At 38.6% G+C, this 26,825-nt stretch overlaps 1 protein-coding gene across 1 annotated transcript in view; it reads left to right on the forward strand.

Annotated features, from left to right (window-relative positions):
* The window catches only part of LOC121673490 (TBC1 domain family member 5-like), a 116,855-nt gene that overhangs the window by 87,345 nt on the left and 2,685 nt on the right, over positions 1–26,825 (forward strand). The window contains exons 13-15 of the mRNA XM_042046825.1: positions 10,214–10,299; positions 17,361–17,632; positions 22,336–22,401. Coding sequence (XP_041902759.1) covers positions 10,214–10,299; positions 17,361–17,632; positions 22,336–22,401 — 424 coding nt within the window. The remainder of the gene's footprint in view (positions 1–10,213; positions 10,300–17,360; positions 17,633–22,335; positions 22,402–26,825) is intronic.

Below are 26,825 nucleotides of genomic sequence, written 5' to 3' on the forward strand. Positions count from 1 at the left end.
GCATACATGACATTTCAAAGAAGTTGTATTAGGTCATCATGACTGAAATTACAGGTACTGCTAGAAAACTTAAGCAATAAAATATGATCATGATCACTCATATAGCAAATAGTTGGAAAAATCTGCATTCTAGCTTTTAACACTATTCACTATCTGAGCAATGAGTGACAAGGGGAAAACACATTGCTGAAATTTTGAACCAAACTCTTTGTACATTTATTTTCAGCTGAATTTTCTTCTTAAGTAGCTGCCACCGTCTCAGAGTTTTCTCCAAGCTGGTTTCATGTGCCTGAAAGGCTGAGTTTCACTTTCTTCTTCTTCAGATAAATTCTTTTCTATACACTCATTAACTGAGGTGCTGCTGCAGAGCTGCAACTGTCCTTTGAACACTGCCGTTATGTCAGTATTGTTGTTTTGCCGTTTGTGGCAGGAGAAAAGCGGGTTTGGGGTTGTTTTGTTTGTTTGTTAGCATTGTGTGTGCAATCTGGCTTTAATTACCTCTCTTTAATGACCAGATTGCAGCCAATCAGAAGTTGGGATCTGGCGCTGCTCCGGCATTAGCAGCTCATTAATTTGTACCTCCATGCAGAGGTACTGCTGGGGTGCGGGTCCACTTCGTTACAGGGGTACCAGCAAGGGGGAGGGGGACTCTGAACAAACACTTTTAGTTTTGATCATGAAGAATCTGACTGATATTTCAGGAGCAATAATACACTGGGGGGGTTAGGTGCATGAAAAGTAAGTTATCAGGAAGCTGGGATAATGGATATCCTAGTGCAGTATGAGCTGCCTGTACTTTAAGTAAGGAGAATTGCCTGACTGAGTAAGGTCACCTGTACTTTAAAGGAGAGTTACCTTTACATGAGATATGATTGATAAAGGAAATGAGGTTTTCCAGAAAAGCTGATTACACATCTCTTCATCTGGGAGAAAAGGACTTAGGAGAAACAAAAAAGAAATGCGTATACTTTCAGTGATTCACAGAGAACTTCCATTTGCCTTATTCTGAAAGTTTAAGATCTTGCATGTTCAATGCAAGGTAGATAGATTTTTATGGACAAAAATGTGGCACCATTCTCAACTCGACCTCTGCTTTTACAACCACATTCAATTCCTTGTAGTGAACTCAAGCATTTTGATGTTCTAACATTCCCATTTGCAAATAAAGTAAAGTTAGATGTAATCTAAACACCTCACTTAAAATAAATCAACATTTTTGCTCTAACTGCATGCAAAGCTTTCTAATGTGGACCATGATACTAACTTATTCTTTGTTTATGTTCATGTTCTTAAAATTAGAAACTTACGTTTTCCAATGAAATAGTCTATGCTTTGTTTTAAGAATTATTGATTTAAAAATTCAGTTATTGTGTTTCATTAATAGAATAAGGTATGACAGGCGGCTAAGAGTTTAATGATAAATTACTTGGAATAACCATGTTGCCATAGTACCACATAAAAATAGTAAGTGTACCATGAATTAAAAATCTGCTTCATTTTTGTACATTTGTTTCAACACCTTCTTTCCCAGTGCACCTATACATTTTAAAATGCAAAAAGGCTACATGGTCAATACTTGTGATACAACAGCTTTCTTATCTCTCTCAAAGTTCATTGCAATCTCTTCACTGGTAGATTAACCACATAATCAACCCACCATAAAATAGTCATCTTCAATATATCCTGGATGTCACAAGCAATATTTTCAGGAGAAAAACTTGGAAAGTGGTTGATTAGTCATCTATTCAAGACTTTACAAATGAGAAACCTTTCAAAGTCCTTCTCATTCTGCAGCACCATATGCAACACAGTAGTCATCACTCAAGGGAGAAAGCTGATCTCTTGGATTGCCAGTGGCAATGCAGTTCCCAAGTGTTGCTCTCTCCTTAGTGTTGCACATACAGGCCAGCAATGTGGGTAACACCTCACAAATACTGTATGCAAACAAGTTAAACAACCATTACATTTAAATTAATAGGAATATGGTAAGAAATAATATGGAATAAAGCAAAGCTTCCAGAACAGTGACACCTTGCATAGTTAAAGCCATGCCACAGGTAAGATGGTGCAGAAGCAAAGGATGTGTCCCAGTTCTGTGTGGGGCTGAGCAAAATGGGGCTGCAGTCCCCTGCTGGCAGCGAGAGCAGAGCCCAGCCAAGTAACCTCGTTGTTCTCATTGCCCATCTTGTGTGGCCCAGCAGGAAGGAGAGCCACTGGCCACCTTAAGGGCAGGAAGGAGTGGGGGTGTGCCTGCTGATTTCTGGGAGGATGGGGAGGTGCAGAGTCTTTCAGAGGAAATGGCTAAAGGTGAGTTAGGAACTAGTGTTTCTACTTCTGGCTAACATTTGCAAGTCTCCAAGACAATGGGCAAGAAAGTTCTCTTTGGAAGATGGAATTTTTAAACTGTTCCTTCTATTTGAGCAAGTTGACATCCTCAGTAGCAAAGTAAAAGCAATTCTGATTGTACTTGCTGCTAAAGCAAGAAGATTAAGCATTTTAAGCTCTTAATTACTTTAGCTACCAATAAAACTTATTGCTTGTGAATTTCTTGGGGCTGTTTCTTTCAATTGATAGGTTTACTTCTGTTTAAAAAGTCATCTAAAGCTACTGACCCTCTCCTAAAAAAAGTAATAATGTTATTTATAAAATTACACTAGTAAAATGTATTTAACAGTGTTAGAGTGAGGTGATTATGGTTCTTATGTGCAACCTGACAATTCAGTTAATCATTTCTAGTTTGCAAGGTAGTTTATCAAAAGGAAGCACTTAAAACACTTAAAGCACTTTGATTCTACCTAATCAAAAGTTCTCCATATCATAATTTATTTACTAAAATCTGCAAAGCACAAACTGTGAGTTCTATAAAAATGGATTCTAAACTTTTCAATAGTATATGAAAGATTAGCTACTATATCATATCCAATCTATTATGGTGGAATTTGAGTTCAGGCTCTTCTGATATAAATGTATATATACTGCTTGTGTGCCTACATATTTTATAGTAAATACTAGTGTATCAGTTGTAATGAAGGCTATTGAGTAAATTTGTATTGGGAAGTGCTTCTCTGAAAGAGCAAAATACTGTCAAGATAGAACTGGGAATGGTATGTTTTATCCTTTGCTGTCCATTTTTATGGAAAATTAGGTTTGGAGATGTTGTTTCTTTGTCCTTTGTCTTTTTAAGGAGCAGTAGTGATCAAAATGGCTCTGCAGGATAATTCCTCACTATTGGAATCCTAAATGAAAGGAGTTCCTTGTCCCGCAGCACCAGGACCTTAGCTTCTCTCTGTGATTCACAGGAAAAGACTTGGATGTCGTATTCCTTTTGGTGTGGTGTGTGCATGGGGCTCTGTGAAGGAGCTTTTTTCACTCCCCTGGGGACCTTTTTCAAGTGGTTTTCCGTAGCACACTACACACAGAACATGAATTATTCTCTTTCTTCGCCACGTAGCAGAAATAACCAAATAGCACCTTAAAATGTTCTTGTTTTTCCCTGATATGTGAGATTTGTGTGCAAGCATGTATCTGGAAAAGATATAATGCTGTAAGGGTGCTTACAAGGGTTGTGTAAGTATAAGCTTCGGATAACTGCATTACTCACAAAGCCATCAGTGAGTTATGCAGGTTGTCCAAAACGAGTGCCAATAAAACCATAATGTGGTAGCTTTTCTGTACATAAAGATGTCATATTTTAAATCTCATAATTTGGAGCATTCCAGGGTTTAAAGCGAGGCTTGCTGTGTGTTCCCTTCAAAAGCCTGGAGCTTTCCTCCACAATGTTGTAAAACTCCTGTTCCTAACTGCACAAGGCTGCAAGATGCCAGAGCATAAATCTGTCACAGGGTAGAGCTGAACACTGTCAGATTTATACCTTACTATTTAGTTAATTTACTTCTTAAAACCAAGGGTTCAGCTGAAAAATAGGCAACTAAATTAAGAGGCAGATTTAAAAGGTACTTAAGTGATTCTGTTGATGCAAGATGGGGATTTTACACAGGTTATGAACTTGAACGTTGGCAGGTCGGAGTCTTTTTGTCTGGAATATCAATAAAAGCTGATTTGGTAGGATTTGATCTACCTGTTAAAATGCAGTATGCTGTAATGCTATAAATGAAAATAAAAAAAGGCTTCCCAAGCAGTTAGGACAAGAAGCCAAAATACACAACTAGAAATTTCTTTCAGTCAAGTCACTGAAGCATTTTTAAATCTCACTTGTCATTTTTTTTCAGTTCTTCATCTCTTGTCATAGAATGCCCATGCGAGAGAAAGCATGTGTGTATGAAGTTAAAAACAGACCATAACGCACAGTATTTAAAATATCTTCCTGGTGTCTGAAATTTCTAGTTGCCAGGGGAATGGAGGGTTGTCACGTAACAAAACTGGAGATAATTTATTATAAGCCTAATCAGAGTTCAGGGGTGTCTTCCATTCTTGACCCCATTAACTGAATTTTCTTTCCTTTTCAGTTTTTTCTGAGTAATTTTCTTGCTTAGGAAAAAAAAACAAACTCTTACTTTTCTTTAGAAACAATTAAATATGACAATTCTTCATGCTGTTATTGCATTGTAAATAACAAGGTCCATGACTGAGACCCTAAGCATCTTCTGAAAAATGTAAACAGGAAGCATTATTCCCAGTTTAAGGATTATGGCATTCCTTTGCCAACACCAATATTAGTGCATGGATCTCCTGACTCCTGTGATTAAAGGAAGTTCTTTATTAGTTCTGTGCAGTGTACACTTCATGTGCTGCTTTCATACACAGAATTGATATGCTATCAATCTATGTTTTAGATGGTATTTTGCTCTTGGCCTTGAACCACTTTTGAACTGGCAATAGTACCTTATGTCATCTAATGTCTTGCTGGGTTTTTTTCATTCTAATAACTCAGTGGTTCATAGGCGTATAAAATATCTTTTGTGCTCCAGCAGGTTGCTTGTTCTACAGAAGGTATAACAAGGGAAGAGGAGAATTAGCAGGTGAAAAGAAAGGGTTTTTGTTTAAGGAATGGTGTTTGCTTTGGGTGCTTTGGAGTTTGGGGTGGGTTGGTTGTTTAGTATACAAAATACTGTGATATGTTTCTGTAATGTTAAGCCTTTGATTATACTGTGTAAGTCAGTTCATGTGGGGTGGAGACAGCTGCTTAAATATCTGACAAAAGAATAAAAAGAGGAAAGATGAAGTTCTCTCTGCAAGTTATTAGGGAATAATTATTAAATACTTCATATTAATTATTAGTGCCCAGTAGAAAAGCTGCTTCTGAACTGAACAAACTTATGCACATCTCAGCTGCTATATATCAGCTTTATTCCCAGTCCAAATTTTTTCTATGTTCATGTCATCATCTTTATTGAAGAAAGAAGCAAAGTTGATCTAGCAGGAAAAGGTAAACCTTTCCTGATTTCTCAGTCCTATTTGAATTTAGAGTCACGTGACTGTCCAACTTTCATTAGAAACAAATGAAAGGGAAAAAATAGAATTTTAATACAAAAATGTCTTAGGCAGTACAAGAACTATGAAGAAATCAAATATTACCATGTCAGCTGAAGAGGGGAAAAAGGAGAAAATTGGCTTCCTAAAAATAATTGTTCAAATAAGTTGGACAATGTTGCATCATGATCCTTCTTTTCTTTTTACGTATGTTTGCTTCAGTCTGGTTTTTGGTTTAGGCTTAAAATATTAGTAGTTTAGGGGGGAAAAAGATAAATGTTTGGCAGCATTTGGTTAATATATTGGAAAAAATTAGTTTTAAAAAATTCCATTGGGCACTAGTGAGATGATTATTTTGGAAAGCCTACTGTGCCTGGATTTAGAATTCACTGCTGCTGTTTTGTTTGGTTTTTCTCTGTTGCATTGAGGTTATCTAGTTTTGGATACAATCTATTAAATGGAATATTTTTTTAGTAGCTGAGGTTTTCCCACCTGCCTACCCCAAAACACCTGCAACATATGTTTGTGTAACCCTGCAATGCTTTGTGGTTTGGGCCGTGAGAAATTCCCCCAGAGCTTTTTGCTTATAAACAGCTGAGCGATTCATTTCTCTAATGACAAGTGCTTTTCCCTTGGCATTGAGGCAATAGCATGTTTGCTAAAATAAGTCTCATTTTCTGTTACATATATTGAAAATGTTTTTTCATTCTTGTCTTTTATTCTGAACCTTCAGATTTTGTGCAAAATTGTATTTGATTTTTCCCCTTGTTAATAAAACTAAAAAGGGAGAAAATAATATACCTCAACAAAGAAGAGTGTTCTGGAGATTCCTCCACTTCCACCTGCATGTAAACTTTCAAACATGCTGTGTATTTAGAAGGTGAATCAGGTTCATTGTAGAACAGCCTGTGACTCTGTCACGCACAAACGTGCTTTGCTATATCCTGTCTATTCCGGGGGTAATGTGATGCAATGTGTCTCCAGAGGCTAGGGAGGAAAAGGGGTTTATCTGGGAATTTGAGCATAATGGAGCATGATCCTTAGCTGATGGGAGTTGCTTTTCAGCAGTTTGTGCAGGTAGGGAATCTGCTGCATTCAGTGTGATTCTGACCACAGCATCAATCCCCCACCTCGCAAAAGTGCAGCTGTGGGTGTAACTTACCTTGGCCCCATATCCCTGGAAGAGGATAAAGGCAAATAGAAAGTTCCCAAGAACCTCCTGGCAGCCATGGGAATTGGAGTGAGTCAGTCTGGTGGTGGCTGAGAATAGACAGGAGGACAGGGAGAGGACTTCATCAGGCAAATGAGCCAGGGATGGGGCAGGCAGGCGGGAGGATCTTTTAGGCAAGGAAAGGCTCAGAGGCAGGAATGCCTCAGAGATACCTGAAACATTTTCAGGCTTTTTTTCCCTTTGGGCTGTGGCTAATACATTTTGAAGAGACAAAGTCCAATATCACATCAATTTCTGTGTATTTCTATATCTGAATTTCATACACTGTCCTTTTAAAAGCATAAACTGGGCATTTTCTACCCTTTGAAACTATGTTCGCTCTAGATAGACATTAAGATTAGAAGAATTATAAATCCAGCAGACCTCTCCCACAAAATGGGTGTGGGAAAGGGGGGTCTAGTGTTGACATAGACAGCTTTTCTCTCTGATTTCTGCTCTGTTTCTTTACAAGGGGAAAATCATATTCGTGTTAATCTCTATAATGCCCTCACACAATTTCTTGGAGGGATTCAGCAAACTGTAAATTTGAAGGATTGATTTCACTGTCATTTTAACATTATACTTTTACGAGAAAAAAATTTACCTAAGTTCGTAGCAAAATAATGTACATAAATTGAAAAAGAAAAGGAATAACTTTATTTATTTAAGTAAAATAAAGTAAGTATGAAAAATACAAGTTGGATCATTCTAAATGGCACTGTGTAGGAAAAACCTGGTTGCTGTGAATATTTTAAGCAACAGAGGTATGTTTTTTGTAAATAAATTGCTTAGCCTTTAGTTCCAATACATGGATTGTAATTTAGGGGACAGCTCAAATTGAATGCTTAGAGAGGGGAATTAGTTTAAAATTCTTAAGGAAGAAACATTGTAATTATGTAGGTTTTCTGTTCTGCTTTTTACATTTAACTTACTGAAATGGTTGAAAAGAATACAAAATTTAAAGGACAACCACAGTAACATAAAGATCATAATCTTCAAAATAATGTATTTTTACTGTCTGAATTTCAGTTCTCAGAAGTATTTACATTTTCTGCTACTTCACAGATACTTGTCTGCTAACATATATGCGAGGTTAGGTTTTTTTAAATATTGAAATTTTTTGAGGGGATCTCTCAGTGATGCTACAAAAGAAGTTGCAGTAGTAACCCTTGGCATTTATTATATTGCATTTCTAATGTTTTTTCAGAGAGCTCTTTTTTCACTGCATGTAATAGTACTTTAAACTGCTTCTTCCTTTGATACCTTTAAACCTCATAGGAATTTAAATAGGCCCCTGTGAAAGTAATGCTTGAGCCTCATTCATATGTTCGAGTTAGATGTTATTCCTATTAATGGCTTTAAGTGCTTAGATAGCAGATCAGCCTTTCGTGTCTTCAATTGCTTGTCATTTCTGCATAAATATGTTTCAAGATACTGTTCCACATGATCTTTTCCTCTTGTTTTGGTTTTGAGTTTTTATTTAATTCAGAAGCAATGTGTAATAATCTTTTTTATTTATTGGGTGTTGGAAAAGAAACTTCAATGTTTTTGCTAACTTTCAATATATACTGAGTTATTGGAAGCAAATTGCAAAGCTGGCTAGCAAATACATGGTAACGTGTATTTTGCGAAAAGTTGTCTTTTGGGTTAGAAGTGCCCATTATTTTAGCCATCTCTTACCCTTCAACCTTACCCTTCAAGACGTGTAAAGAAAGAAGTTCTTAATTCATAGGAGAAAAGTTACACTGTTTGATTACTCGTGTAGAAGTCGCAGCACCATCAGTTATCCTCATCACGTCAGTTTGGATTTGATTATCATAGAAATGTATTGAATTACCAAACTAGAGCAATAGTAACTAAAGCTGATTCATTGTTATTGCTGTCAGTTGATGAGGACTGACTTTCAAGCTCTATGAATAGGTAGAGTTATTGAAACATTGTTTTTATAACAGGAGATGAAAAATGTAGAACGACCATTACAGTATGGGTGGTAGGATAGATGAGAATTTTTTTAATGCTTGTCTAATAGCTTTTAGTCGCTTCATTTTTTAATGAACATTACAAACAGCATATACATTTAAAATGTTTATTGTGTTTCCAAAGAAAGAAAATGAGACATTTCATACAAGATTAAGTCTAACTGCAGGAAACAATCTGGAAATTCCCACCCTTAAATATGCTTCCAGAAATCATCCTGGCCTTTGGTATCTACCAATTCTATAAATTTTCTTTTCTCCTTTTGTGCTCATGCAGTGTTTTGGTCTTTAAAATTCAAGTCCTGTATCCTCCTCCAAAAACAAGGTTTTCAAGAAAGGAGGGCTATCTGCATGCGGAAAATGAGATGGTACGACTGTGGATACTCCAGTCTGTAATGAAATCTGGAGAGTAAATACACAACATGTGAAACTGAAACAGCTGAAGACTGACTGTGTCAAAAATATAATGTACTCTCACCTGTGAACAACTGTTTTGCAAAGGTCAATGTATAGTTCACTAAAACTGTACTGACTACTAGCAGGACTTAAGAAGGCAGATCAGAATATAAGGCAACAGCCAATAAATGATTAAACCTTAATACTTAGAAAGTATTTACATCTTTTATACAATATATCTGATCATTATGCAGAAATTTACAATTTTGTTTTCTCTTACACTAGAAATTATTTAAGCCATTTCTCATTTATATGTATTTTTTTTTAAAAAAAAAAAGCTCCTGTGCACCGCTCTGTTATTTTGTCTCCATCTGCATGAAAATTTTTTTACTTAAAAATATTTACTTGCCCCTCCAAATAGTGTCCGTCAGGATGCATGCATTCAATCAAGATACTTTATGCATATACTAGAGTCTATGCTTAATGTTCAATGTATTCTTAGATCCCAAAAGGATCATTTCAGAACTACTGAAGGCAGCATGATTCTGTGAAAGAGTTTCATTGTGTCAGAAGTGGAGAATAGCAAGTGGATTCTGGTTTCAATATTAATTATATACTCTTTATTATAGGACAACAGTTCTTTATTCATGGCCTCAGTTTTGAATAGGGTGAAATTTGGAGAGCAAAAATAGGCTCCGTATGCCATCTAGTGGGAGTGCTCAGGTTGTCTCACTAAAATTAATTCTTCACTTAACAGAGACAGTGCTAGTGATGTATTAAGTTCAAAATGTTTGCTGTCGTTTCTCCAGACTATTACCATTTTCTTTAAAAGCATAGCACTTTAGCTTGGGGGTGGAAAAATTCTATGCCTGACCTGCAGGAAGAAATCGGATTGGTATCTGTTCTTGTCCAAGAATTATTGATTTAATTAGGAATATTACCACTACAGCAAACAGCCTCATCACTGCGTGGAAGAGTACTGATTTCTGTGAGCATGGAATGGACTTACAGGTAGAATTTGGTATTATGTTAAGTATTTTAAGTCTTCACTTTAACGTAAACGACATTACTGCCTTGAGAAACCAAGATCCCAGGAAAATAAATTGTTCTGTAAGTTTCTAATCCTCATTATTGAACGTATTTCATGTCTCTGCTTAAAATCTCCCAGAAAATTACAATGAGGTATTTTTTTATTTTTTAGCGAAATCCAAGACCAGTGACTCACCAGTTCCAACAAAATTTAGATTATTACAAAGCACGTGGAGCGGACTTGATGAACAAAACCCGGTAAGCTATTTCTAAATATGTGTTCACCAAACTAAGACCTTATATAAACAAAATGTTTCAGAAGTCACGTTTATTCTAAACATGAATTACATAAGCAGTATTAGAAGTATATGTGTTTATTTCATGACATTTATTTCAAATCTGTCCCTTGACTATTACTGCATGAAAAAATTGAAGTTTTTACACTTAGTGTTGCAGTCACTTGCAGCATCTTTTTAAGGAAGGCTAAGGGCACTTTTACACAATGATGTGTCCTAAAAGCAGTGGGTAAAACATTTCCAATGTGAGTTCTGTAGCTGAACTAATTCTGATAATGCACCTGGAGTATGTGTACCAGAAGCTGTCTAAGTTAAGTTGAATTAATGTAAATCCAGTTTGAAGTAATTTTTACAAAACTTTTCCTCCCTTCTTTTAGAAGTGGTTTGTATCAATAATGCCAATATTCCTCATCAAGGCCGTATTATCTGGGTGGCCACAAGGTGAGTGCTGATGCCTGGTGGCTCCTGGTGGCTGCAGGGCAAGCCAGCACAAGAGATAATGCTTCAATTGACACAGTTACAGGCAGTTTCTTGGGTTGCACATGGCCCCAGCCATACCCTCTGCCTGCTGATTCATTAGAACTTGCTGGCTTTTGGACCTTTGCATCTCTGTCACATTCTGTTGAAATCAGCTACATTAAAAGCCAACTAAAATTAAAATGGAGTAGTTTCAAAAGCTTTTAAAAATGGACAAAGAGGCAGAAATTAAAGCTAAGTACAGTGACTGCAAAAGCATCTCTTTCTTTATAAATCAGGCTTTAAAGTTGAGGACAGGTGTCAAAATTACTGCATTCTATTGCATTTTCTTAATGTTTTTACTTACTCTTTTGAAAAATTATCTCAAATGTTGCCTAACTGGAGAAATAAGTTGTTTGAAGTTTCAAAAAGAAAGATTTCAAGGATTTTGAAAAAACAAGTAAATCATAAAGCCCAAACAAGAATGACACCTGCTGGAAACCTAAATTCCAAGAAAAAAAAAATTCATTGGATCTCTGTAGGAATATAAATTAATTGCACACACATACACAGAATACTCACCAAAGGAGATGGAAAGTTGTTTAGAATAATTCAGATATAAGAAAAGCTGAGATAAATTCATCTCAAGACAAAAACACTTAGAGTAGGTCAAATGTGGTAAAACTGTTTAAGATTGCACTAGGGAGAGAACTGCAAGATGTAACATTAGGAAATGTTTCTGCAGTGAGCAGAGATGGATTAAATCAACTACCACATCGTTTTCACCTTTAATTCCACAGGCTCAGTGATATGTTTAAAATATCTTGACAACTCTCTAATATATATTGCTTATTTTATCACATGTAAAACTTTTTAATTGGCCATGTTCATATATTTGTCTCTCATCTCTTTGTAATGATTACTTACTGAAAAGAGAAATGCCTTTGAATAAGGCCTGCTTAAAACAAAACATTTCCATCTTAGCAGAAAACTGCAGAGATTGAATCATCTTCCTACTGCTAGTTTAAAAATACACCATTCAAAGTCAAGGTCAATGATGCTTATTGTGATGAAACAAAATTGTTTGCTTCATAGATGGAATTCACGTCTCCTTGATACTCATATTTTTAAACTGATGCCTTACTTTTAAATGCATCTGCTGATAACTCAACAACATAATCAATCAGTATTTTTCTTGTAATTGTTGTACATGTCTGGTACATTTAGATGGCTAAAATGTAGATTGATCCATGTTTAATGGCTGTAATCATCCTTTGCATTAATATATCAGACATTTAAATGGTAAGAAATAGACACATTGTTCTTATTTTCCTGAACTTCAGCTCAGTTTTAATGTCACTCCTCCAGAGATGTAGCACCTCACTATTGTTCATTTTCTGAAGCTGTCATTCAGAGAAATTGCACAGATTTTACTTCATAATACATTTTTTTAAACCACCTCTTGAAAAGGTATTTAGATACGATCATTATTTATTTTTCATTAATTTATATGTGTTCTGAGCTGATCATTAGCAGTGTCAGTTCATAGCACAGCCAAATCACACCACAGGTTTTTAGGAGCTGTGATAACTATCCTTTCTAATTGTCATGTAATTCTGAAACATCCTTGCATGTTACTGTTGGAAGCATTTCTAAAAATCATGTTTCGGACATGAAGGCTTAGAAATTGTTTATGTTTATTGTTCCTGTAAAATGAAGTTTTTCTCAAAAAGTCTCTTTCCAACCATCTGAAAAATGCAAATAAACTAACTTGTCCTGGTGTACATATATGTCAAAGCAGCAAATCAGTGTAGAAGGACAACTGTCACTTTCTATTAAGCAAAATATAGCTAAAAAAAAAAAATAAACAAGAAAGAAACAAGCTGCTGGACACAAATACACAAGCTTCTGTGAAAGCTTTGTTTCCTGCGTCTGTGGACCATCACGATTCCAATGATACATTTAGCTCAAAGTATCCAGTGGCTTTGTTGCTCAGGTGGCCCGTCCGAGTAAATAATTTATTTTTGGTTAGTACAATTTTTTGTGCAAAGTCAAGGGGGTTTTTTTGTGATTGTCAAGGTTCTAGACTTAGAGACAACATAAATGGACTCAATGTGCAAGCCGTTATCTTCCTTCGAAGGTAATGTTTCAGGTGAGTGAGTGATACATACCACACCAAACTACAACCTTAGTGATTGTTTTCAGTAGACTGAGGGAAAAAAATATGCTAAATATACTAAAGTTTGGACTCTGAATCTCAGCCAAGTTATTACTGGTATGACCTCATCTGTTAGCAGGTTCCTATAAAAAGAGAAAACCCAGCCTACTACAGGCAGATTATTAAAAAGAAGAAGCAATCCATTGAGTCTTGATTAACTTATCCAATTCCTTTTCTTGTCTGGCATAATCCACTAGAGCAGCAACTTCAGTTCGAAATGCTGACATTTGTTCTCCTGTATTTACCACAAAAATAACCAAAAATTAAAAAGGGCCCTAGGGAAAAGTGATTATCAAATCTCCCTGGCTGTTTCCTGTGAGCCTTCTCATATAAATCCACCAGCCATCACTCACTCAGAACTGGTTAAACTGGTAAGTCTAGGTTCCGGAGGGTGTGAGGGGACCAAAGTGTTGGTCTCCTGAGGGGGCCGCCCTTAGGGAGGACTCATGTCCTTTGATCTTCGGTGGGAGTGTGCTGGCATCATTCCTGGCAAAAGCTGACAATACAAGTCTCAGAGGGCTTGGTCTGGAGGGGTTACCCTTTAGTGGCTCAAGTTGTTTGACAGCTTGGACTTAATATTTCTCAGGTGGAATCTCAACTTCAGTCTCATGAAGTGCTTTTCTCACTGCTGTTGTTGCTTCCCCCACCTTTTCAGGGGGGTTTCCTCCAATGAATTTCCTGCCCAGAGGGAATGAGACTGTTCATTGCACAGCCTGTGCAGTCACGGGTGAATATTCATAGCCCTGCAGGAGGCTGTAAAAGGTGTGTTTCCCTCCCTTCCAAGTACGTGCCAGTTGAGCAGTGGTTAAAGGCGCAGTATTGGCATTCAATTGCCTGTAATAAACTGTAAGCCAGACTCTCTGTTGGCTCCTTCACTGCCCAGGCAGGAGAATTAGAAGGGGACTTTGAAACCGACCCATTAATGCTCGATCACATGGGTGTTTATGTTGTGGCTGTTAGGTTTGCAGTGTTGGGTGCTCTAGCTGTTAGTGGAGCCAAATCAGCTATAACCAGAAATTCCATTTTGTGCTGCAGCAAAGATCCAGCACTGTGATACACCAGCAATCCTTGGATCGGTCAGTGCAGGCACCACATGGAGCGAGCGCACTACAGTCTCTGGATTTCTTTTAGGGTCAGGGTCAGCAGACTTCTGCTTCTCACCCAGAAGCCACCAAACATCCAAAACTCTCCTCCTCCCCTTCAGCTGGGGGGTGCAAACCTGGCCTCAGCAAAGCACCTGCAGCTTTTGCACATCAGCAATTGTTTGAGTCATTAACCATTAACATTTCAGTCTCACAACTTCTCAGTTTGCTTTTGAAACCATTTGGACCTCCTGCAAGAGTATTTTGTAGTTCTGCAGATGCTTTCCGCGTAGTGACTTTGTCAGTCATTCTCAGGTGACTATGGAAAGACTTTTTGTAACACCAGCAGCTATCAATACGATGGGGAGAGACAGAAACATCCTGTAATTATTATTCAGCAATCATTCCTTCCCAGCTTCCATAAACTGGGAAGCAACATTTGGTCCCAGTCTCTGCACTGCTGTTCCTCCTAAAAAATTCTAGATGCCATCTTTCTTCATCACCAGTATATGGCAGAAGTGCCCCCATACAGCTTGGGGCTGTATCTTGTGAGTGTGCAGGTTCTCATACTTCTTTCTGATAGCTCTCCTTTTCCATCTATTCTGAGTATCCTGATTCTGAACAACTCAGCTGTTGTTATTTTCTGGATGTGCTCTATAAATGTGTGCATGTTTGTATTGTGTATTCTGAAAAAAATCTCTGGAGACAAATAGAGAAATTAGAGGAAAAGCAAAATCAAAATTAGTCTTCCAGGTGTCTGCAGAAGTTACAAGTTACCCGTATTAATTCATTTGTAGTTTATTTTTAGTTTAACTTCCCCAAAACATTGTAAAGCTATTACACCCCAGTAATCACTGGATTGTGTTGGTTTTAATACATTTCTTCATGTTTTTAAAGGACAGCTCTTTATATCATAAAAATACAGATTAGTAAAATAAAACCTCAGGAGTGAAAAGGTCTTTGTGGTTGTGATATATTTCTGTGAAGGGTATTTCAAGCATTAATTATATACAGCAGGAAATTATTGCATGAACAGATAGGAATGGCTTTGCTGATCTGTGGGTTGTGTGAACACTTCCACTGGGAATTAGAAGGTTCTTTGTCTCTTTATTTTAGACAAATTAAATGGTTTGACAATTTCCTCATTCTTAATGTTGCATATAACTGAAGTGAATTAAATAGCCCTGTAGTTAAAAATAAAAAGCAACAATGATAATGATTCAGTGTATGTGTTATACCCTTGTCATAGGTTAGCAAGCATAGTCCCGGAAGGGACGTCCTTGCTAAGGGGTGCTTACAGTTTCCTCTGGGAACTGATAGAACCTATCAGCTGGCCAGTTTGAATATGGACAATTCTCTAAGCCACTTAAAGTTGTGATCACCTCTGTGATCCACATTTAAGAATAGGCAAACTCCCCCTCCAGGCTCTCTCGTTTCCGGCGCTGGGACAGGTGGCTGCGGGCCCCGTGTGGGGGCCAGCGGGCCCGGCCAGGCCCTGCTTGGGCCAGGCCGGGCCGGGCCACGGCCATCATGAAGCCATGGACCTGTTCCAGCCATGGAACCCCCCCCCCACTGCCTTGCCGTGGGCAGCCGGAGCGGCTCGGCTCTCCCCCCTCTCCACTGCGATAAGAAAAATTCAACATTCCAGCTGCAAAGCTGCAAGGCCGAGGTGAGAGTAACCCTTTTATTGCTATGAAGAGCTGAAAACCTGAGGGAAGAGAGAGAGGAGATGCTTAAAGCTGAAATTCTGTTGTGAAGCTATGATATATCAGAGTATCCTGTTGTAATTTCATGAAGATATGGGGGGGTGGAGTGTTCAACTCGTGAGCAAAAGCACCTGCGCTGAGATAGGCAGATGCTGACGCAGCTGTAATTTCATGAGAAGTTTGGACAGGGAGAGATGAACCAGATGAGGACTTTTGCTCCAAACGGGAAAGGAGAAAACCTCAGTCCGTAGAGATGAACCAGATGAGGACTTTTGCTCCAAATGGGAAAGGAGAAAACCTCAGTTCCTAGAGATGCTCCCAGAGATAGTCCTAACGATGAAGATGATGAAGACCCTTTGCTCCCAGGGAAGGAGAAGGGCCTCTGTTTTTGTTTCTGAACGGCTCAACCTTAAAATTGTACCCAAAAAACTTCAAGAGTGGACCCTCGAAAGCAGTTGCGGGAAAAGCTGCAAGTCGGGGGAAAGGACTCACACGCAGGCAGAGAGACTCCTCTTCCTAAATGGACTGAACAATATTTGGAAGTGGGTGGCTGTCTCGTTGTGATAATGTTTTCATAGCATGAGCAAGAAGAGACTTCTCTTTCTAAATGGACTGAACAAGGTTATTATGGCAGTGGTAAACAGACTGAACATCTTAAGGGTTGTCTTTTCACATTGTCAGTGGGAGAAGGGAGGAAGGTGGGGGGAGGAGGAGAGTTCTGAAGGTGGTATAATTTTTTTTCTTCTTTTAGGTCTGTTAATAAACTTCTTCATATTCTTTCAAGTTTGGTGCCTGTTTTGCATTTCTCCTAATTCTTATCTCACAGCAGATAAACAGTAATGAGTATTTTGGACCAAACCACTACACTAAATTGGTGTTTCCGCCCGGTTACAAACCGAACCCGCGACAACCCTGAAGCAGTTCTTCAGCAAAATCTCTTTAGAAATCAGGATTCCTGTTAAAAAGTGCTTGGCTTGAAATGATTGGGCTGGGCAGAAGGTGAACTCAGAGCAAGAGATATCTAGCTCTGCTAACCTAAAAGTACAGTCTAATGTTAGCTTTGTTTGCTGAAAGAAATGTTTGGGGTTGAGTCATTTTAAACATTGGAGAGAATTTAATCTAGCAGAAATAAATATTAAAGCAGTCTTCAAATAAGTGCAAAAAATCAATTTTATAAAGTTTTTGATTCTGTAGAGCCTGGATTGCTTTTTGTCACTTTTCTTTTTTTTTTCTTTTTTTTTTTTTTAATTTAGGAAGGCAATTTAAGGACATTGGTACAAACTCACTTTGTTTGGGGTTAGTCTGCATTTTTCAAGGAGAAGGACCAAAAATTTTGTCCACTACTGGTTGGAAAAAATGCATACCACACCATGCATACCACACCCAGTCCCTGTGGTCTCTGGTCTCTGTGTGTATTCCAGTGCAACTGTAGTAAAACACCTTCTTTGTAACATTCAAATCTTGGACTTTTATCTCCCAGTTTTGAAGAATGATGCATGTATGGCTGTTCCTGTCCAAACCATTGGCAATGATGTGATAATTTCTCCTCTTCTTTTCTCAGTGCCAGTGCTAAGGCCGCCCCTCTGAACATTAACAAAGTCTCCAACAGCTTACTGAATTTTGGCCGAAAGCTCATTGCTCCAGCCATGGCTTCAGGTGGGGCAGTGGGCACTCCTGCCGGCGGGAGCAGCTTCCCTCCCTCTTCAATGCCAACCAGGAGCACAGTGGAAGTCCCCCAGCCCCAGCAGCACCACCAGCAGCAGCAGCACCACCACCAGTCACAGCAGCAGAGGATGATGAAGTCTGAAAGCATGCCAGTTCAGCTGGGCAAAGGTAAAGGGGAGAGGTGTGGCAGTGCCGTGACTGAGGGAAGCTTTGTCGTACATCTTCAGGGCTGAAGAAAGTTCTTTCTTCTATTGATTTTTATATCAGCGTGTACATATTTGGAGGAAACAGCAAAAAAAAGTATTTTGTTAGGCAGGATGCCTATGCCAAGTACAACAGCACATTTGCAGTGCAATACAGAATTAGATGTTATCTCAAGAATATACAAATACTGTAAGAAGTTTTGAACCTTTAAAAATATATTAACCAGAAACTGCATCAGACAGACCAACAAACTACATCATTACCATAAACATGAGCCAAGTAATTTTTCAGGTTTTTAAATGCAACTTATTTTTAACTGGGAAACTAATTTCATATATGTTTTTTCAGGTTATTGGCAAAAAATCCCATGCATAACAGTATTAGGTAAATACATAATAATAAGTGAAGGAAGTTAGAGAGTAATTGTTCATAAACAAATTCTTATTCCCTTTAGAATGTGCGGAGCTTATTTAAGAAATTATTTGAGCCATAGCATGAATTTATCTTTTAGTAATTTGTGATGGCCCTCTGCATTTTATTTAGTAAACGCTGCATCTTTTTCTTAAGCCTTTCTTCTTATATTTCTTGAGGACAGCTTACTCAAACAACAAACTCACAAGCTCAGCTTTGGTAGTTGTTTGCTATACTCTGCCACGCTCAAGGTAGGTTACTGCTTTTCATCTTCAGCCAGCCCATGGCAGTATGTGCTTTTCAAGGAGTATGTAGAGCAAAACAGTATCTGCTGCATTTGGCAACTCACCCAGTGTCATGATTATGAGCTTGAGGGCTGGTGCTGGTTGCCCTGAACCATTGCATAGGATTGCATCTTTTTTTTTCACCAGATTTGAAAGTGTGAGAGAAGGGAAATAACACTTCATAGCTGAAGTTGGTGTTCCTTCTCTTTCCTGTGGCACCCATATGGTCCAAAGGTCCTTCCATGATGCATGGCATCTCCAGCAGACACTGAGGGAGCAGAACTGAAAGGTGCAGCTGTTCTTTTGGAGCAGACACATACAGGCATTTCTGCAAGGGCCACTGCAGCTGCTTGGCAAAATCCATATATGCAGCTTCTCTCAGAATCACCGAAGAATCTCAGAAATTGCTCCAGCAAGGGTTTTACAGTGAAACTGAAGTGCAGTGAAACTTTGATGCAAATCCTGTCACAACAATGGAAGTAAAATTAGGTGTAGAATAAAATTATTTACACCGTTTCGGAGAGACTTTCTCTTTGCTTTTTTAAAAGTTTTCCATAGTTCCCTTATCACATTATTCTCTTTTTCCCTCCTGAGTTTAAAAGTGGTCCTTGGGTGGCTGTTTCTTTCCCTGCTTAATATAATAAAAGCATTTAATTTGAAGCAACTTCTATATAGATGGAGCTGATTGTTGCTTTATCTTGATGTGGCTGCTAAAGGATGGCTTGTTATATGTGCCAATTAACATGTTGTATCGTCAGGAAATGCACCTGATACTTTCCATACAAGAATCAGAATAAAAAATTGTAGTTATGCTTGGTCATTGTCATGTACAAGCTGTGCACATATTTCTCTATCAACAGGGATATGGAGATTTGGTAAAGTTACGAAGAATTTATGATGTAGGGCATAAAGCATTTTCATGGTAAGAGGAAAAAACATACTGCAGCTTCTTCTTAGTGTATTCTGTCTATCCATATTTGGTACAGCCTTTGCAGAAGTAATTTAAGGGCAACAAAATGTAAATATACTATTTTTTTAATAGGTTCAGATGACAGAGGTTTTTTTTACATTTTTGTGCCATGCTTGTTGTTCCAGACCTGTACAGTTATAAGTATTTTGCCTATAATTGTATAGAAATTTTAAATTATGGCAGCTATGTTTGCAAGTGCCATAATCTATATTTTTAAAGACACACAAAAAATAACAAAAGGAAATATGAAGTGTTTTAGAGGCTCCCCAGTGAATTCTCTCTGAAGTAAGTTTAAATATTTAGCAAAAAAAATCCCTATTTGCAATGACACTGTGGTGGAGACAGGCTAAAAAGCCTTTTGAAGTTTGATGCAGGAACATCTGTAAACAACTCTACACAATCTCCATCACACCTTAAAAGCAAGATTAAGTCTTTTCAGTTCCGTGGAGGACAATAACACCACCTCAAGAAAGAGCGGTACAGCAACTCCAGTGAATGAGGGCACTCTCCACAGCTATGAGAAGCTGCCAGCACTTCTATCCCAGGCATTGAGATTTAGGATTTACTCTCAGAAGTGTACTTGTTCCACCCATGTTTGTGCTGAACTTTTTAGCTTCTACACTGGTTTTTTTCTAGCTCTGGATTCTGCTGTAGGTTCTGAGTATCTAAAAGCTATTTAGCATGGTTTGGAAATCCAACGCTCCCAAGTTGCTAACTAGCTGTCACTAATTGTCTCCTGTTCTTGTTCTTCGCTGTGTTTTCAGCTCTCAGCCTCCTGGAGCTTGGTTATTTAGCTGAGGTGGGCAGAGGCATGGATTTAGGATTTAAATTGATAGACATTTGCACTTCCAGTTGATCTAATATTGACAGATGTTCAGTTGGACAGTGCACCAGGCCAAAGTGCTGTAAATCTTACAGGCATCAAGCCGTAAAATAAGTCATCCATTTTTCTTGTATTGGTCCTTTCAGGTTTTGAATGCTCAAGTAGTGCTGATAATTTAAATTAATATTGTAGAGATTTGTAAGTTTGAAGAGATTAAATTAATTGGTTGATCTACTTTGTGAAGAAGTCCTTGGTAAACAAAACACCTTGCAGGACTGTCAAAATAATCCTATCCCAGCTTTAACAGCTCTATTTCAACAGAGTTACCACTCACAAACCAGCTATCATTCATGTTGCCATACTCTAGATGAGGGATGATTGGGTTACATGATCAGTTGTAATTATTTCTTAGTCCAAAGTTTTGGTACTTGCTGAATTTCTGTAAGAAAAAAATGCATATAATTTAGATAATGTAAATGGAAAAACCCAACCATAATTGCAAGCCTGTAATTCCAGATGAGTCTTCAGCATTACAAATCACAGTTGAACAAAGTATCCAGACACCTAATTGGAAATTCAGTTCCTCCTAATAATATATTAATCCCATTCAGGCTGTCCTCAGCACAGAACAAGATCGGGTATCATTACTGATTACTTAATGCAAGATAGCCTGCTAACAGAAGAGGGATTGAAATATTCTCTTGATCCTGCACAGTGAAGTAATTTGTTGGCACAAAAGTTGAATTCAAATATTAAGTTCATTGGATTTTCAGTTGAGGTGGTTATTTTGAAAGATAAAAATACTGATAATGGAAAAACCATGGGAAAAAAGCAGAATCATTGCCCTTTGTGTTCCAGTGGATCCTTCATCATTCAGAAACTGGATATTCTTTGATTACCAAATGGCAGTGCATTGCCAAGAAAGAAAAGCATTTCTCTTTTTCTTCCTCCTTGATAGCGCCAGATACAGTTTTCCTTCTAGGTCATTTCACAGTGAAACCCAAAAGGCTTTTGATTTGAGTGCAGCTTAACCACTAGGACATATTAGAGGACCAGTTCGAAGACAAAATTCTGCCAAAACTGTGATTAGCTATTTAAACAGTTTCCAGGCTACTGTTTGTTTTTATGAGTTGATACTACTGTGGCATTTATTGTAACACAAGCAGAATTTCCGCAGTCACTGTGTATGCCCTAAAGACATGATCCCCCTATTTAGAATTATTTATGAAGTGTCTCTAGAAAATGAGTATGCTTTTCATATGGATAAAGAAATTGTCCTTATTAATAGCAGAACTGAGTACAAAAAGGAATAAAACACAGATTGACAAATGGGGTTATTTTCCTTTTCTAAAAACATATAAATATACATATTATTAGGTAATTATGAAATTTTTTGACAGTAAGGATACAGGTTCTGAGCATCTCATGGAGTGTCTCTCCAAGAGAGACATGGAGTGAGTCCAGTGGAGGGCTCCAAAGAAGATTAGGGGGCTGAAGCACCTCACTTACGGGAAAGCTGAGGGAGCTGGAACTGTTTAGCCTGGAGAAGAGAAGATAGAGAGGGGATAGTATCTAAATGGAGGTGTGAGGAGGATGGAGCCAGGCTCTTCTTGGTGGTGCCAAGCAGTAGGACAAGAGGCAATGGGCAGAAACTGATGCACAGGAAATTCCACCTGAACGTGAGGGAGAACTTCTTTACTGTGCAAGTGACCGTGCATTGGAACAGATTGCCCAGAGAAGTTGTGGAGTACCCTTTCCTGGAGATACTCAAAAGCCACCAGGACACAGTCCTGGGTAATGTGCTCTAGGGGACCCTGCTTGAGCAGGGGGCTTGGGCCAGGTGACCTCCAGTGGTCTCTTCCAACCTCAGCCATTCCGTGATGCTCCCAAATCGCAGAATGACACTGTCTGTGTAAAGTGCCAGCGACAAAACGGTTTTGACTCTTTCATTAAGTTTAGATTTTTATCTAAATCATCGCTTAAAAGCCCTGGGGTTCTGCAGCCTATGACTGCTGGTTATCCAACCTTCCCGTTTCCTTTTGCCTGTCCCTACAGGGCTCTCTCACAATGTCCTTTCTGTTCAAAGCAGGGTGCTCCGGCTGAACCCCCAAAGCTGCGGCTCTTCCCTCCGGCGAGCTGCAGCGGCGGGGCCGCGCTAACGCTGTTGTTTGTTTGCCAGGCGAGGCGGGCGAGGCGGCGCCGCCGGGGCCGGCCCAGGCCCAGCAGCAACCCCCGGCCACCACAGGTAGGCCCGGGCGGCGCCCGCCGTCACTGCCACTGTCCCTCCACCGAGCGCCGCTGTTGTGCCGGGAGAGAGCTCGGCTGCGCCGCGTCCCTCCCGACCGCTCTGTGCGTGTGTGTGTGTGTCTGTGTCTGTCTGTGTGTGTGTCTGTGTCTGTGTCTGTGTGTGTGTGTGTGTCTGTGTGTGTGTCTCTGTCTGTCTGTCTCTGTGCGTGTGTGTCTGTGTGTGTGTCTGTGTCTGTCTGTATCTGTCTGTGTGTCCTTGTCTGTCTGTCTGTGTGTCTGTCTCTGAATGTGTCTCTGTGTTTGTCTCTGAATGTGTCTGTGTCTGTCTGTGTGTGTGTGTCTGCGTCTGCGTCTCTGTGTCTGTGTCTCTGTGTGTGTCCCTGTGTGTCTGTATCTGTCTGTGTGTCCGTGTCTGTGTGTCTGTCTGTGTGTGTCTGTCTCTGAATGTGTCTCTGTGTTTGTCTCTGTGTCTGTCTGTGTGTGTGTCTGTGTCTGCGTCTGTGTCTGTGTGTTTGTCTGTGTCTGTGTGTGTGTCTCTGTGTGTCCGTCTGTGTCTGTCTGTGTGTCTATGTGTGTGTCTCTGTGTGTGTCTGTGTCTCTGTGTGTGTCTCTGTGTCCATCTGTGTCTGTGTGTCTGTGTGTGTCCGTGTATGTCTGTGTATGTGTGTCTGCCCGTGTCCGTGTGTGTGTCTGTGTGGTGTGTGTGTCTGTATCTGTGTGTGTGTGTCTGTATCTGTGTGTGTGTGTCTCTGTGTCTGTCTGTGTCTGTGTGTGTGTCTGTGTGTCCGTGTGTGTCTGTGTGTGTGTATGTGTGTCTGCCCGTGTGTGTGTCTGTGTGGTGTGTGTGTCTGTATCTGTGTGTGTCTCTGTGTGTGTGTCTGTGCATGTGTGTGTCTCTGTGTCTGTGTCCCCTCACTGGCATCCGCTGTGCGTCAGCGTCCATCTGCGTTACAAATCTCTATGTGCTTGCACTTTGTAGCCCATTTCACACTCTGTCATGGGGGGGCAATTCCACCATCACTGTCCCTTTTAGCTGCATTACTTCCCTCTTGTTATATTTGGGGCAGGTATTTTGGACCAAATGTCTACTGTAGTGCACTTGACTTACCTGCCTTGGATGAAATAAAAAGCATATGGATTTGTGTGATGAGGTGGCTTGAATGAATTTTAAAAGTGCTGGAAGCCTTTGTTCCAATTTCACTGTAGGAGAAAAAGGGAAACTAATTTATCTGAAAAGTTTCATAAAACTCATCTCATTCTTTTTGCAAATTTTAATACCCTACATCCTGACTATGGCCAATACAGACAGATGAGCAGATCTGAATGGTTTTGAATTATATATGGTGCCATACTTCTGTTCTTCTTGGTATCTTTGTCCTTGCTCTCCTTATAATTATGAAAGCTATTCTTTTCCTCTGTAGGGACCAAACAGAATGAGCCATCAGTTTTGTGTGTCTTTTTTGCATCTTCCTCTGATTTTTCATATATTTTAGCAGGGACCTCCGAAGTTCCTGATTATATCCCCCATAATTTAACTCAAACTTAGTAAGATCTGAAGCTCACTTTCCTTTTATTGTAAGTCTTCTCTTCCTCAGCATCACCTTTTACTTTATTATATGGCCTTATTATTGATCACATTAAATTTAAATTATCATTCTTTTCAAGACGTCGTAGGTCTCCACAATACCAACAGGTTGGTCCCTTTTTCCATTGCCACATCTGTGTGTTTTCCAAATGACTTTCAGGCAGAGTATTTGTAACCCTGGGGTCAGTCCCAGTGTCATTAGCAACACTCAAGTTGTGAGCCACTTAGAAGCCAGCACATGGAGATAACGTTGCTCCTTTTTGCCTCAGAAATGGATGTATTTTTAGAGTGTGAAATCCTGTGCATCATTACTGTGAACTATTTATGCATTTTAATGTGCATAAATATATTTTTGAGACATCCTACACAGTAATGTGTTCTGACTGCTGCGTCAGGGATCCTTACGTATTTGTTCTGTGTGCTTCATAGGCATGTATTTGATTTCCATGTTTATGGGGTTTATTCAGCCTGTTTTATATAGATTTTAGGACCTTCTGGTATATGCTTAGATGGTCAAAGATTAAATTTCTCCATTTTTTTTTAAGGAGCCATATTGTATTTATCTGATATTGACAGAATGAGTAGATGAAAATGAGAGTTTTGATTCAGTGGTGTTCTCAGGTTGGTGATTAAGCTGCTAAAGAAGAAAGACATGGAGTTGTCTGGTTATTAACTGTACTTTATTGCAAATTTCATGAATTTTGATTCTACATGAGGGGTAAGACTTCATTTTTCTTTTTCTTCTTTTTTTTTTTCCTGAGGAATAACCCAAAATTAGAAACTCGTATCCCATTACCTTCTTGTGAAGCTATTGAGTGAGCAGAATGTACCACACTGCACATTAAGAAATATGTAGAATCAGTAAGACACACAACGGAGAAGGTACAAATGGCATTTGTGTCATTGTCCTAAGATCCCAAAATCTGCGCGTTGGTGCTACAGTGTTGTTTCCAAAGTCATGTGAGGGTTGTTAAGGCCTTGGTGCATAAATAATACATCTGAAGGACTTCAGAAGAAACATGGTGACTCCGTTAAATGTTGTTGAAGACGCTTCGTTTAAGAGTTGGACTCGATGATCCTTGTGGGTCCCTTCCAAGTCAGAATATTCTGTGATTCATTAAATTTCTGTTTTGGGAAAATCATACATGCCTTTTTTTCTTTTTCTCCCCCACATTAAGGAAAACACATACGTTTGGTGTGACATGTCTTTTGGCTTTCTTATTTGGAGTTGTAAAAACAATGACGCCTCTGGAAAATAGAAAAGCCTATCACAATCCAAGAATTCTGCTTTATGACTTGCAACATACTGTAATTATTCATAAGTGCTGTTCTTTCTGTCTTCTCAATCATATCCCCAAATAATCCATGTCACAGCACTGTTCACAGGATTAGATTCAGAATAAAAAGATAGTGTTTCCTAATGATAGTTTTCCCAGATTTGCTTATTCTTGCAGAAGGACCGGATGCATCCTAGCCGTTCTTCTTACTTGGGTATAAAACATACAGATATAGTATTTTTATCACTTCTGGTTTACTGTATCTCTGTCGTAGTTAAACTAGATCTTGTATGGCTCTTACTTTTTATTTTTATTATATATTTTATAGGCCATAAGAACCAGATTGTTTAAAGCTCTTGGTGTTATTTGGGCAAATTCCCTTTTAGGACAGTTGTGTTGTTCTATCTACAAAATCTTGTTTGGCTATGAAAGTAGTTGCATATTCTGTTCCTCTGAACTGTGATCCATCTTTTGAAGTGTAGCTATTTGCAGTGGCCATGAGGACATTTCTCTGTCTTTTCAATTTTTTACTATATTTTTATAGATAGAGCTGAAAGAGTATGCAAAAAAAATCTTCACACATCATTTTTTTCCATTTTTTTAGCAATGTGTATTTTTCATGTGTGTGGGTTCCTCAGTTATATATAAAGTGTTCTTCTCTCAATATTTTCTGTGAATTTTTTTCACATAATCTGCTTATTTGCAGGTGAAGTGTGTTAAGTGCAGGCCATGCAGTGAAGAGTACGTGAAAAATACACTTTGCTCATTGTTTAACTTTTTTTGTTGGTTTTTTTTCAATCTTGACCCTATCGGGAATATATCTTCTTATTACTAGGATGGTAAAGAGAGGCTATTTAATCTGATGTACACTTAATAAATACTTTCCTGTTACACTTTACTCTGTCCACCAAATAGATTTTTTTTTACATTTAGCATTTATATTGGCTGCTCTTGCTTAGCTGTGTGAATTGCTTTTATAAATGCTTTATTTGCTAAAACATGTGATTCCATCTGTTCCAAGACTATTTTTAAGTTTACCTACTGCAAAACCACACTTCCATTGTAAATTGCCACTACGAAATGCATAAAAAGTCTTTTTCTTACATAAAGGCAACTGTAAGGATAATGGTGTTGCCAAGTGACATGATTTTATCCTAAAATTAGAAATCTTCTAAAAATTTCCATGTGAGTGAATTATTTTTGCTGTTTGCCATGCAGTGTTTTCTCTTTTTTCATCTCCAGGATTATTTACAGTATACCTGATTAATGCATATCCCATTTTTCTATAAAATGTGAAAGCAAAAGTTAAGTGAGATCTACAACAGCCTCTATCTTAAGGAAACTCTTAAGGAAACTCCTCAGACTAAGTGGTAGGTAGTAAGTGCCTGGAGGAGGACTGTGAAGAAAAAGAAAAATCCAGTTGGATGCAGTTGGTGGGAAGTAAAGACTATATAAAGTAAAAAGTTAGAATAAGAAGTTGCAGAAGAGACAGTGTGGAGGGATCTGAAGAAGAGGTGGAGGCAGACAGGAAGGTCCACAGAAGCATGAGAAGCAGGACAT

The sequence above is a fragment of the Corvus kubaryi genome, unplaced genomic scaffold (genome assembly GCF_017639235.1).
Source record: "Corvus kubaryi isolate FWS band 111438036 unplaced genomic scaffold, C.kubaryi_AGA036_p1.0 65458, whole genome shotgun sequence".
NCBI lineage: Eukaryota > Metazoa > Chordata > Aves > Passeriformes > Corvidae > Corvus > Corvus kubaryi.